Consider the following 12,667-nt stretch of genomic DNA (forward strand, 5'->3'; position numbering starts at 1 on the left):
ACTCATTCATTTTCTGAGCAATTGCCACAACAATCACTCACAATGTCACAACCTGCGCTACCTGGCTACCAAGAATCAAACTTTCACCAGCAATCACCTGTTGAAAAACTCTTTGCGATACAATTTGGTTTTAAAATGCACAGCAAAAACCCAGGAAGACAAAGACAGACACATGCTGCTCACCTGACTGTTGATGTCTGCTTTGTGCTGCAGTAATACAGACACCAGCTCCTTGTGTCCTCTGTCACAGGCCCAGTGCAAGAGAGCCCGGCCCTGCAAACACACACACACAGAACAAGGATACTGTAAAAGGCCTGTACAAAAGTTTGAAAGTAGAAGTAAACATTCAACAGCATGGGAATATTTAAATTAGCTTTACTGTAGGCAATGTCATATTCTGTTCAGGTTGTTATTTCAGACAGTGTTGTGTGATCTGTTATAAATGCACAAGAAAGGGAATCTTCCTCTATCTCCTGTGCCTCAAACACAGCCAGACTTCAATCAGCTTCTTTGCTTCCAGACAAAATAAATTATGCACAACCATTCAGAACTCAGAGCCTTTGGACCAAAGCTCCATAATGATCTGTGGACAGAGTGATGAGATATGTGGACTGCTTGGTGTGTGTGTGTGTGTGTGTGTGTGTGTGTGTGTGTGTGTGTGTGTGTGTACACACAAGGAAGAGCCGTAGGTGATTCAAGCTTATACCGAGATCTTCAGGACAAATTGTCTGTAAAGCTTGATTGATGTGCACAAAACAAGAGCAGCTGATCAGCAGCCCCCTATTCTATACCACATGGGCGCACACACGCACGCACGCACGCACGCACACGCACACGCACACACACACACACACACACACACACACACACACACACACACACACACACACACACACACACACACACACACACACACACCTCCTTAGGTCCAAGATCCTTGTTCTAATAAAACCACACAAGCTCATTTTTCAGTGAGGCCAATTAGGTAAAGCAAACTCTCCGAGTCCAGTTCTGTTGCTTAAATCATATTGATCACCGTGGCTGCATGTTAAAATGGATACTTATGAGCCAGCCCAGAATACCAATAAGCCGGTCGCTCTCTCTCTCCCTCTCTCCTGCTTCTTTCCTGCTCTCTTCCAGGTGTGCTGCTGTTGACTGCTGACCACATTTTCACTGAGGACCAGAGTTTACTACTTCCAACAGGAGACTGCATGAACTCTGTGTTACGTGAGCTATTTGGGGTGTTGCAGTGATTATCAAGAGCCTGAACGTGTCAAACAGAATAGGTGCAGCATTCAAAGTTGAGGACGCAACATTTACAGAAACATTCAGAGTCTCGGCCAGCCTCTGTATTTAGAAGAGAGGACATTCAGAATGGTCTCCTCTGAGCTGATACAGCTGCCTTTTCTGAGGTGAAATAGCCTTTTATCAAGGAAGGCAAAAACCTCACGTGAGAAATGTTAAGAACACTCTACTCAAGTGGGTAGAGTGTAGGCCCTATTGTCTTTATCTGAGGAAGTTGGCAAACACCTGCTCACTGTGGAGGACAGAAGCATTGCTATATAACCGGATTAGCAATGGTAGGACATCTCTAACCAGACAAAAATGGGCAAAACATTTACCCTGCAGTATAAATATGAAAGATGTGTATGTATATAGAAGAGTGAGGTTTTCACATCCATATATATATAGATGTGAAAACCTCACTCTTCTATCTCATCTTCTTTCTCTGCCTCTGTCCCAATATACAAATGTGTAGTTTTGCATGGTTGACTCAGGATGCAGAGGAGGCAAGTGTGTTGCACATCTGACTTTAACATGCAATGTAATTCTAGTAATCAATTTCATTGGTATGGTACCTTTCTCTTTAAAGATCAAAAACACTTTAAATATTAAAGTAAAGATTAAAAAGGTTAGTGTTCTTAAAGGAAAACACACAGATGTTGTGTGTTGGATAATTACTGGCAAATTATTTCTGAGTTTTAGTTCATAAAAACTGAATGCTGCCTCTTTAGACTTCTTTGTCTTAGCTGCAGGTAAACTTTACCGACTCTTGATGCACAAGTCTAATAATAAGAAGTGCAGTAATTATTAGAATGATGATGACAATTGTTTTTATTTGACTATAATTGTAATGCTTGATGGCTGCGGTATTATTTATTATTTGAAAAAAAATAAGTCTGAATAAATCTGAGCCTACGGAACAATTGGCTACTAGAAATTCACATGAATGACGGGATGAGTTCATTAACCAAGCAAAATCCTAATGTGTTCTCAAAATCTTCCACACACTTGCAGACTTAATTGTTAACTAATTGGCATTGTTGTCAATAAGTTTATACCAGAAACATGTAACACAGGTGGACATTTGGTCACAGACCCACAGAGTATCTAATGGGACAGTGTCCATCTCTCTGAGCTGCAGAAGCAGATCAGGTTTCCTGCTGATGTGAAACTTCACCATTGCCCTCTGCTGTTGAGCAAGCAGTACTGCAGAAGACAACATTTGCAAGACAGACAAAGCTTTCTCTGCTGCTGTGGGCCCTCAACCATCTGGTCTTTGACTGGGAACTCACCAGCCGTCTGCCTGCTTATCTGAAGAGCGTGTGATGAAAGAGAGGCAGGGAGCGGGCCATTTGGCCTGGCCGATAATGAATCAAGGACACACGAATGGATTTCAGGGTCAATCCAGAAAACACCTTGCGATGCTAATAATAGCTGTTCACACAATTTACGCACCTCAGCCTCAGGAGCGGTTCCCATGTGTTTGTGGCTTCAGATCACTGAAACCATTATGTAATGACTGCGAAAGACTATCCCCCAGTGACCTGTATTTTTCATGATACTCCTCTGATCATTTTCACCTGCCCTCGTGCGCAAGGGGTCAGAGCACAGGACAGCAACCCTGCAGCTGGTATGGGATTCAGTATATTGCTAAAAGACAGTCAATGCTTCTTGCCGCTGGGGGTTGAACGTGAATCCTGTGGTGAAATGTTGATTTCCCTACTTTACTTCGGGCGTGTTACCTACATTACATATAGATAGTACAACGTTGTCATGGTAATAATCTATTCAAGTAGCACTATGAATTGCAACTCCCATATGCCACATATGAAAGTTCACTTTGCATATTTCTCAGCACTGTGCTTCGTAGTTACCTCTTCGTCTTTAGTATTGACATCCACTTTCTGGGAGCTGATGGCCTTGCTGATGTGGTCGATGTTGTTTTCTCTGCAGTAGTCAAAGATGTTCTTGTCCTCTTCCCTGAAAGTGATACAGACATTGAGACAAAGAGAGAGAGAGAAAGAGAGAAAGAAAAGAAAATATACAGTCAATTTTATTTTCTGGACCATCATTTGTAGTTAAAGGATCAGATGACATTGCTTTGGTTTTACTTATATTTTTGAGATATTTCATAGTGAGTCTCTACCACAAGATAATGGAGGTGAATGGCGTTTTGTTTGTGGTGCTCAGACTTTTCAAAAGGTTTTTAAAAAACGATGAACAGCAACATTTCTTTTCCCACTCAGTGTTCTGGTTATGCTGAATAATCCACAGAGCTGACTGTGAACAATTTTCCTCACAACTACTTTCTACTGAGAAAATATCCCCATGAAAACAGTCAGTGTGTTTTGTCTATTATGCAGATGTTTTTAGATTTTGCTGTTGGCACCAGGAGCTAAACTCCATTCATCCCTATTGTACAGGCAGATGTACAGTAGTTCTCAAAACAAGGGCAACAATAACCAAAACTCTGCGGTATCTGCATGGCTAGAAAGTGGGGAGTGTGGAAAGCAAATTCTATTTTACTACAGTATTTAGTCAACACACACACACACACACACACACACACACACACACACACACACACACACACACACACACAATCCCAACTCTGATTATATCTCTGTGTCTCTAATCACCTCCTGGCATTGGGGACAGGACTGAGTGGTGGTAGTGGTGGCGGCGGCGGGGAGTGGCGGGGTGGGGTGCATGTTGGTGGTGGAGGGCTGCAGCAGGGTGAGGGGGAGAGAAGGGGCGAAATCTCATTTAGAGCTTTACGCCTTCCCCTCCCGCTTAACCATGCCGGCCATTCAGATTAATTGAATTTAGTGCTCTATTGTCTGACAGAAAGCCCACATACCCGCCACTGTATCACTCCCACGCAGTAAGTCAGTCATCCCCCAAGGCCAAATCCCCCAGTTCCCGTCTGTGACGCCTGCTAGCTCTGCCGCACTGGGCCTTACAAGTCCCACAGCACACACCTGGCTCCAGCCACACAGGAGCCACTGTGTGTTGTTGCCACATTAAGACTGAGGATGTTTGGTGTTTGGTGGGGAGAACGTGCCCTTAACCATGTCATGGTTAGAGGTACGATTACTCTGTCACTTTGAACCAGCAGTCTGGCTTTAACGCTTATAAAGGTAAGTTCCAAAAGGTCAGCGACACAGTGGATTGCAGTCATACTTAAAACCAAAAAAAAAAAAACCAAAAAAAAAAACTTTGTATCCAACCAAAAACCACCCAGAAGCACCTCTGGACATGCCTATATACACTGATCGATTTTGCACAACAAGAACAGTTCATTTTAATGAAATACTGTCTTCTGTGGCTCTGGAGGGGCTTTGTCAAATCTAGAAAAAGAAAATAGTCATAGTAATGTCATTGGGAGTATCTTGGCTTAGACTCGGAGACTACAAATGTTTAATGGAAAGCCTGCATTAGTAACTGGGTTTATCCAGAAGGCAGAGAACAACAGAGAAGGTCTAATAAAGATGCAATTGAGTTGCATTATGGAAAGTGTAGGATCCGGTGTTTTCTAGGGACTGACCCATATCAGGGACTAAAAGTCAGGACAAAATTGCTGGAGAACCACTTTAATATGGCAATCTATCTAATTATTTTACTGAAATTAAAGCCGCAATATTAACAGGAATAAAGAACGCTGCACAGAATGCAGTTGGTAACAACTAAGCGCATCAAGACAATTGGTTAACAAGGGATCGGCTGCATGCATTTCTTAATGCATTACTTAATACAGTTGTTTATAAATTGTATAAAGGATTTAATGGAGGAGTACTGAGTAATGGTTAGGAATGTATAATTGTATACTTTGTACTTTTTGAACATTGTTATTCTTGTTTTCTTTTTTACCTGTTTTTTATCATTTCCTGTTTCATGTTCGAAAAGAATCAAATTCATTCAGTCATTCATTTATTATTACAACCACTGGCCAAGTTTGATATGAGGACCACCAGTTTGCTCGGAGAATCACAGTAGAGTTTCTCTGGCTTACAATATGAGCCCTTACTCCATACACATCTGGATCAACTATGGCTTAAAGCTACAAGGGAGATAAACCTCTCCTGCCCACAATCAGCAAAAAGTTCTTTACTGAACCTATGCACTTCCTTTTCTTCATCTTTTCATCTGCGTGGTTTCTCTCTCTCGCTTTGCTCTTTCCTCCCCCTCCCTCTCTCCCTGCCGTTTCCTCATCAGCCTGTGATGAATTATGAATAACTCATTACACTTTTATCACAGCTAGGTTATGTATGAGCACATTCATTTACATACTCCTGATTACCAGCACTATGTTTATTCATGAGTCTCCACACTGGGCCACACCCACTTCCTTGTCTGATGGCCACAGTGACCCCAGGTGTCCCTGACGTGTGGCCGCCATCCGTCTCCCCCGGCAACTAATCAATAGGCCAGCTCATCAGTCTTTCGTCGATGATCGGACAGGGCTGGCCTGACGGGCGCATGACACCCTCACATGTACAGAGCACAAGCACACACGCAGCTAAGTATGTAGTGTAAGGTTATATAATAAACACTATAATAAGCTCAAATATGAATGTACACAAACAGGTAACACCTGTATATAGTCTGTACCACAGTGACTACACATGTATCCACACAGACGCAGACACCCAGACCCACACCCACACCCACACACAGGCTATAAACAAACAAATGATTAATGTGGGTCCTATAAACGACGTGACATCAACAGCGCCGCAATGCATGCTGGGAAGGTCACAGGCTACTCTGTCTTCACAACAGCTGGGGTTACCAAGGATTTCATGTGTGTGACTGTGTGTCTGTGTGTGTGTGTGTGTGTGTATATATATATATATGTATGTATAGATTTTATATATATATATATATGTGTGTCTGTATGTGTGTGTGAGAGAGTGTTATGTGCTCACATGTGTGTGTCCAGTCTGGTGTACTGGCAGATATGTCCTTCATCCATCAGGCTAAACTGGCCGCAGTAGTGGAGAACACTCATCTACCTGGCCTGAGCTTCACTGATCAACACCATGGCCACACCATCCATCACACACACACACACACACACACACACACACACACACACACACACACACACACACACACACACACACACACACACACATACACACACACACACACACACACACACGTCATCACTTCGCCTATAGGACCCTGGTCTACACTCTCAACATGGCTGGGCTCCATGGAAGTATGAGAAACAATGAGAACTCAAATAACTCAGCACTGGCTTCCAGCAAAGTGTCCGGACAACAAAACCTCCAGTGTTAATCAGAATGCTTTTTCAAGGTGGGTGAGAGAATTACAAATGTAGCTTTCAAAGCCTCCTCAATCACACACTGATCAGCTCAGTAGCCCAGGGATATTGCTAATCAATCCTGCTTTTGTCGATACACATGCCATCCACACATACACACACTCTGAGCTCGAGATGAGCACTGAGCAATGCAATTAACTCTCTGTCTGGTTAACAGGTGCTTAGCTGTTTAATATGGAGTGGGCCTGTGTATGTGTGTGTTTGTGTATCTGTGTGTGTGAAAGAGGAAATTGAAATGCAGCAGAGCAGTGAGTGTGACAGTTCCGGCAGGTTGTGCATGGATTTGGATGCAATCGCGGCAACCTATGGCGGCAAGTGTATGTTTATGTGTGAGCACATGTGCATAGGTGTGTGTACGTGCTGTGTTAATGACTTCCTCCTTGCCGGTTTCCCTCGGGGCATCGCTGCAACTGGATATCACCAAGGGGAGCACCGTTCTGGGAAACCTGCTGTACCCGCCTCCCGCTGCTGTACCCGGCCTGTCTTTGTCACCCCCCTGGACTACCCCCCGAATCGTAACGTAATTAAAAAGGGGAGACTCTGGCCGCCTCTTCCCAAGACTGTGCATACTAATCACATACAGCCATTTAGGAGGAAAACCTGCAGGATTCACACATCTCATTTTCATCTGCAAAAGAGCTCTTTTTTCATTGAAATGAAGATGAGGTTTTTAAGCTTGAGTAAGTCTGCCAGGCAGAAGTAAATGGAGAATATATTTCATTAACATAAATCAGAACTGTATGACGTCTCCAGACCCTAACTGCAGTTATGGTCTGTTGAATATAATCAAATACAGCATCAAGACCATTGGTTAACAATGCCAGACTCAGACTGAGTTTACCTAAGCATTAAATAAGTGGTGATTCACAACCGGAGGAAAAAGCTGAGTCTGTTCAAGCACCCTCGAGATCTGGGAAAGGCTTTGAGATTCTTTGGCATCTGAAAACACAACTTAAGAACACAGAGTAGAATAAAGAGAGTGTGTGAGGTGTATACAGAGTCAACAACGCACAATGTGTGTGTGTGTGTGAAACTCTTCAAGACGCTACTGTCAGTCCCTGTGTAATAAATGTAACCAATAGTTTCTGATGTATGCCTTGTCTGCATGTGTGTGTGTGTTTGTGTTGCTTCTGATGTAAATACCTGATCATCTCCTCCTGGTAGAGAGAGCTGACTGCTGCTCCTCCGAAGCCTGTTCTCCTTTCTGCTCCTTGTCTTTCCTGTGAAATAAAAAACAGTCAGACATTAAAGAGCAATGTCCCTCTTATGCACAGTTAAAGCTTCTTCGGTGATAAACAGTGTCACCAACCTAGTCTAGTTTGGCTTAGTTCTGTAGCCTGTTTCCATCCTATATGGACAGAGTAACTGACCTTGCTGTTTTGTGTACTCAAAGCAATACAATAGGCGTGGGTTAATCTATTCACCATGAATGGCTTTACCTATAGCCTTTCCCCTATAGCCTTTGCAAAGCTAATGCGCAACAGAGATAAAGTTCAAAATGTGTAATTTTCAGACACAAGTCTCTGGAGCTTTAGACGTGACCTCAGTGCCAATAAATAACCAATAACATGCAACAGAACAACATAAAATATATTGCGCCTTAGTTTGTGACTGTTGTTAATCTTTTGTATCTTCATGGAATTCCATACTACATTCAGTTCAGACTTTATTACCCGGCCTATTCTTTGCTGACCAACCTTGACTCACAAAAGAACCCACACAAATCTGATTTCAGAAAATGGGGAGAGTGGGGAAGAACATGACAAGCGAAGCAAAACAACTGTGCGAGCACTTTTGGGACAACCTAATTCACTTCAGAAACTCAGAATATTCGCTGATGCACTGGCCCTGCTCCTCTGCAGTGTAATGTAATATAAAGCCAGTGTCTGCTCAACAATTGAGACAGGAACAGAGGTCAAATTCTGGCTATTATTCTCTCCCCTGCTTCTCTGTCTATGCACTTCTACTTACACCATTTTAACTGTGCTTCCAAAAGAATAGCCACCGCCATGCTAAGGTGCTTTGTTAACACAAATACAATCAGCTTCTTTTCAGGGGGGTTGGGTCGGGTCATTTGTGCGTTTGCCGGCCTGTCTGCTGAGCTCTCTGCTGGCATTGTGCAGCTGTGGGGCAGAGTCAGCGAGTATTGCCCCGCAGTGTGGCCGAAGACAAAAGAATGTGTCAGGATTGGACATGTGGTTGACAGTGACACTATTAACGTGACACAAATATGGATGGAGAGCAAAGAAAGAGGAGGGATAGGAGTACTAAAAGAATGAAGGGGTTAAAGAAGAAAAGATGGTGGGGGAAAGATTAATAGAGGAAAAGCAGGTAGCACAGAGGTGGATAACAAAGAGGAGGGAGGAAAAGGAGCAGTAATGAAGAGGTCAGGGAAGCCAGAGGGAAAGTAGACAATGGCAAGAAAAAATGTGTGAGCAATGCGACACTGCTGTAGCTCTCACATAAATGTTTCTTATTTTATTTTTTTCAGTTATAGAAAAAAACACAACCTTAATTCATCTCTCTGGGGCTGTGCTTGTAGAGCCTGACTGTGAATCCACTCCCATCTGTTTGGAGAGGTTACTACATTTGTAGAGTGAATCCACAGAGTCTGGTCATACGTTTGACTCATGTGGATGTGGCAGGCATCTTCAGGTGCAAAGCTTTCCAATAAAGTGATACCAATTTCCCTTAATTACAAGCTACTGTATGGCAAATGGTAGCCCTAACACCAAGGATAAAGTTTTTAGTTACTTTGAATGTGTCATTTCTCTAAGCATCAAAATGTAAAAACTTTTTGTTGGTTACAACTATCATTTGTAGGTATACAAAAAACATTCATACATAAAACAACCATGCTATAACAGACTTTTAAATATACCCTTCAACTTATATAAAACTGCAGTCTGACTATTTTGACATATATGGCAGCACTGTAAAAAAGTTTATTTTGAGGAGAAAAATTTGATCTCTAATATCAAATAAATTAGTTTTTATTGACTAATGGAAATTCACTCAACTTAGCAGTATGGTCAAGTATTTTCCAAGATGATGTAGACTAAATTTAGAAAACATTTTCCTTAATGTTGGCCTACTAGCAACCATCACAATTTTAGAACATTAGAGAGAACAGAGATTTTTTTTAATGTAAACCTTAAATGTAAATTAAAGAATAGTCTCAGATTTAGCTTCGAAAACAAGTTTTAAAGAAATGCTAAACTCCTATTGCTGCCAGCTTCTACAAACTTCCTTTCACACTGAGCTTTATTTGAGTCAGAACTGATGCTTTTTAAAGAATGAACCGTATCTCCTTTATAATCTTGCACAGCCATCAGTTGGGCTTTGATCAACGCAAGAATATTTATTTAGCACACATTTTGACGTTACCCATCACCCATGACAAGTCTGTTCTTTTAAGTTTTCTATTAATAATACTCTTCAAAACTAAGCAGATGGTAAAAAGTTGTTGTTGTAACTGAATGCTTTAGCCCCAAAGGACAATCTGTCCATGGCAACATAACTCTCATGACAGTCCAATGACTCAACACAGGAGTGTGTAGAGATGTAAACAAACCCTCTTATGTCACGATACACACAGGCACATCTCTTCAGCCATACTGTGACAGTTTCTTAAATTATTCACATCCCAAAATGTCAGCTATTGAGAAAGACAACATCATCTCCTCATGTATATTTCATGCTACATGTAAAGAACAAAGAGTCACTAAAAAGTCTGATACAAAATGACACTGTGACACTGACCTCTACTGACAAAAACACAGCACTGCATCTTAAAAGGGCAAAAATGACACCTGGGTGTTCCTAAATTTCTATTTTTTTTCTCACCATGGGCCAGAGATGAGTTGTTGTTATACTTATGTTTATTTCAAATTATTTTTATTTAAAATATTAAGGCTTGTTTTAGTAAATATGAAGTAGCAGGTGGGTGGTAATTAGTAGCATTTTTTGAATAGATATATAAAGATATAGGTTTACAGAAGAGTTGAAGTCTGCAGGTTCCAGCCAATATTCTCTGATTCGATGAAGTTGACCTTTTGCTCAGTTTCATCACTAAATAAACTCCATCAACCTTTAAGCAGGACAAAAATATTGCAGCGAGAAAGATAAGCAAGTCTGCAAGTTGCAGAACATCTATGATTTTTACATTATTAATTTCAGAGTTTTATCAAACCTCCCTGTTCCTACTCATACAAAAGTGTGTCCTTATTTTTTAATCACTTTGCTTTATTCAATACTTACTTTAGAATCTACTATACTACAAGAATGATAATAATACAAAGTTGTATAGCAAACTATATGCAGTTGTGGGGATCAGCTTCGACTTCTCAGAAATGGTTCTTGTTACCTTTGTTCTGCCTTCAGGGTCTAACACGTTGACACAGGAAATGTACTCCTGCATTGCCTGATCCGCCTCCATGTCTCCAAGCTGCTTCCAGGCCTGCCTGTAATGGTATCATCATAATTGTCATCCCTATCATCATCACCGTCATTATCAACATCATCACCGTCATTAACAGTTGCTGCACATTTTTATCTGTACCAGCTGTTGTAATGATTTACAGTGTATTTCGAAGTGGATGAAAGCAGCAACATAAAATGTCAACAAAACATTTCAATATGAAATCTCATTCAGACTGAAAATGAAATTTAAGAGCATTTCACAAGTTTCTAGATGAATTTTATAATTAATTAGATTTACAAAAGATAAACTGGGGGTTCTTAATCAATAAGAGAATGACACGTAGTTTATTTCTCTCTCTCTCTCACACACACTGTCACGCCTGGCGCAATTCATATTACAAACCACAATAAGAAACTCACCCATGTATTTCAACAACTATGTGCAAACCATTTATTGTAACCTAGTCACCAAGTTTGGGCTACATACCATTTTCTCTGTCCTTCAAAGTCAAAGAAGCCAGGTTTTGGTGTATTGCACTTTCCCACTTTGACCTGTGAACACAACACAAGTGTAAATGATTCAGCAGGTTAACTAGGCCTAATAACACCAACTGGCAACATACAGCTATGGGCCTAAGTCATCTGTCAAACATCAGTGATGAAACATGAATGTTGAGCATTCAATACATGTGGCTTTCCATCTAAAGCATTATGGTTCTAGCACTTGGGGGTTTAAAATTGGCCTACGAAACCACAGCGCCATTAAGTCCGACACTCACCTGTTTGTAGCGAGCATACAGGTACAGCAGCTGGTCCCTGCTGGCCGTCTGAATCAGATCTCGTACGCGATCGGCTGCAGAGTCAAACTCCCTCTCCAGCTCTTCACCCTCCAGCCGGTCCCCCATTTCCATGGCGCTGCAGTCAAATTTTCCCAAACCTAGGTCCGAGTCGGAGTCTGAGCCTGCTCCGCCGAGGGGCTCCCCTGTGTCGGGCCGGGCTGGGTCTGTACCTGAGCCCGTCGCAGTGTCCGGGGAGGACGACGGCGACCCAGAAGCCATTGTTATTGTTGTTTATAGCGTACCGCCAGACACGACGTGCGCCGTGGATCCGTGAGCAAAATACGAAATGCAAACGGAGAGTAGCTGCCGGATAGATGTTTCTAAACTATTTCAGCGGCGGTTCCGTTTTTTAATCCGTTATCGTTGACAATCCGTGACAGTCGGATCTGTTTCTCCTGTTTGTCCGTCTCTGGTACTGTCAACTAAAAGCGCCGCCAAAACTTCCTACTAACAAGAAGGGTTCCGGTTGCAGTCGTGCCAGCGTTTCACGGTGCTCCTTCGGTAAGAAAAAAACACGTTAAACAACAAAAAAAATACAGAACATGACATTAGAATTGATGTTTTATTTTGGTAAGACTATGTTTTTGAATAAGGTAACAATGTCTACATGAAAATCAAACATTTTGGTGCGTTTTTCTGGTTTATGGTGTGCATGGTAACCACTCAGTTAACTAACGGCAGTTATGTTAAATCCAACGTTAATGTCAGTAGCTAGCCTACTCATCCTCTGAACTTTATAAAAGAAAGTCAAGTAGTTGGTTGAAAATACGGT

The 12,667-nt window shown here is 41.8% G+C and overlaps 1 protein-coding gene across 2 annotated transcripts in view; it reads right to left on the reverse strand.

Annotated features, from left to right (window-relative positions):
* The window catches only part of acbd6 (acyl-CoA binding domain containing 6), a 30,307-nt gene extending 17,986 nt beyond the window's left edge, over nt 1-12,321 (reverse strand). Inside the window, exons 1-6 of one of the 2 annotated variants that reach the window (XM_056378867.1) lie at nt 11,836-12,319; nt 11,544-11,608; nt 11,001-11,097; nt 7,778-7,854; nt 3,159-3,264; nt 184-273 (exon numbers count right to left, since the gene is read on the reverse strand). In XM_056378867.1, coding sequence (XP_056234842.1) covers nt 184-273; nt 3,159-3,264; nt 7,778-7,854; nt 11,001-11,097; nt 11,544-11,608; nt 11,836-12,114 — 714 coding nt within the window. In that variant the 5' untranslated portion in view covers nt 12,115-12,319. Of the gene's footprint in view, nt 1-183; nt 274-3,158; nt 3,265-7,777; nt 7,855-11,000; nt 11,098-11,543; nt 11,609-11,835 lie in introns of both variants that reach the window. The other variant, XM_056378868.1, reaches the window with a different exon arrangement.
* Between the last annotated feature and the right edge of the window lie 346 nt (nt 12,322-12,667).

This window comes from Seriola aureovittata, chromosome 6 (assembly GCF_021018895.1).
Source record: "Seriola aureovittata isolate HTS-2021-v1 ecotype China chromosome 6, ASM2101889v1, whole genome shotgun sequence".
Classification (NCBI taxonomy): domain Eukaryota; kingdom Metazoa; phylum Chordata; class Actinopteri; order Carangiformes; family Carangidae; genus Seriola; species Seriola aureovittata.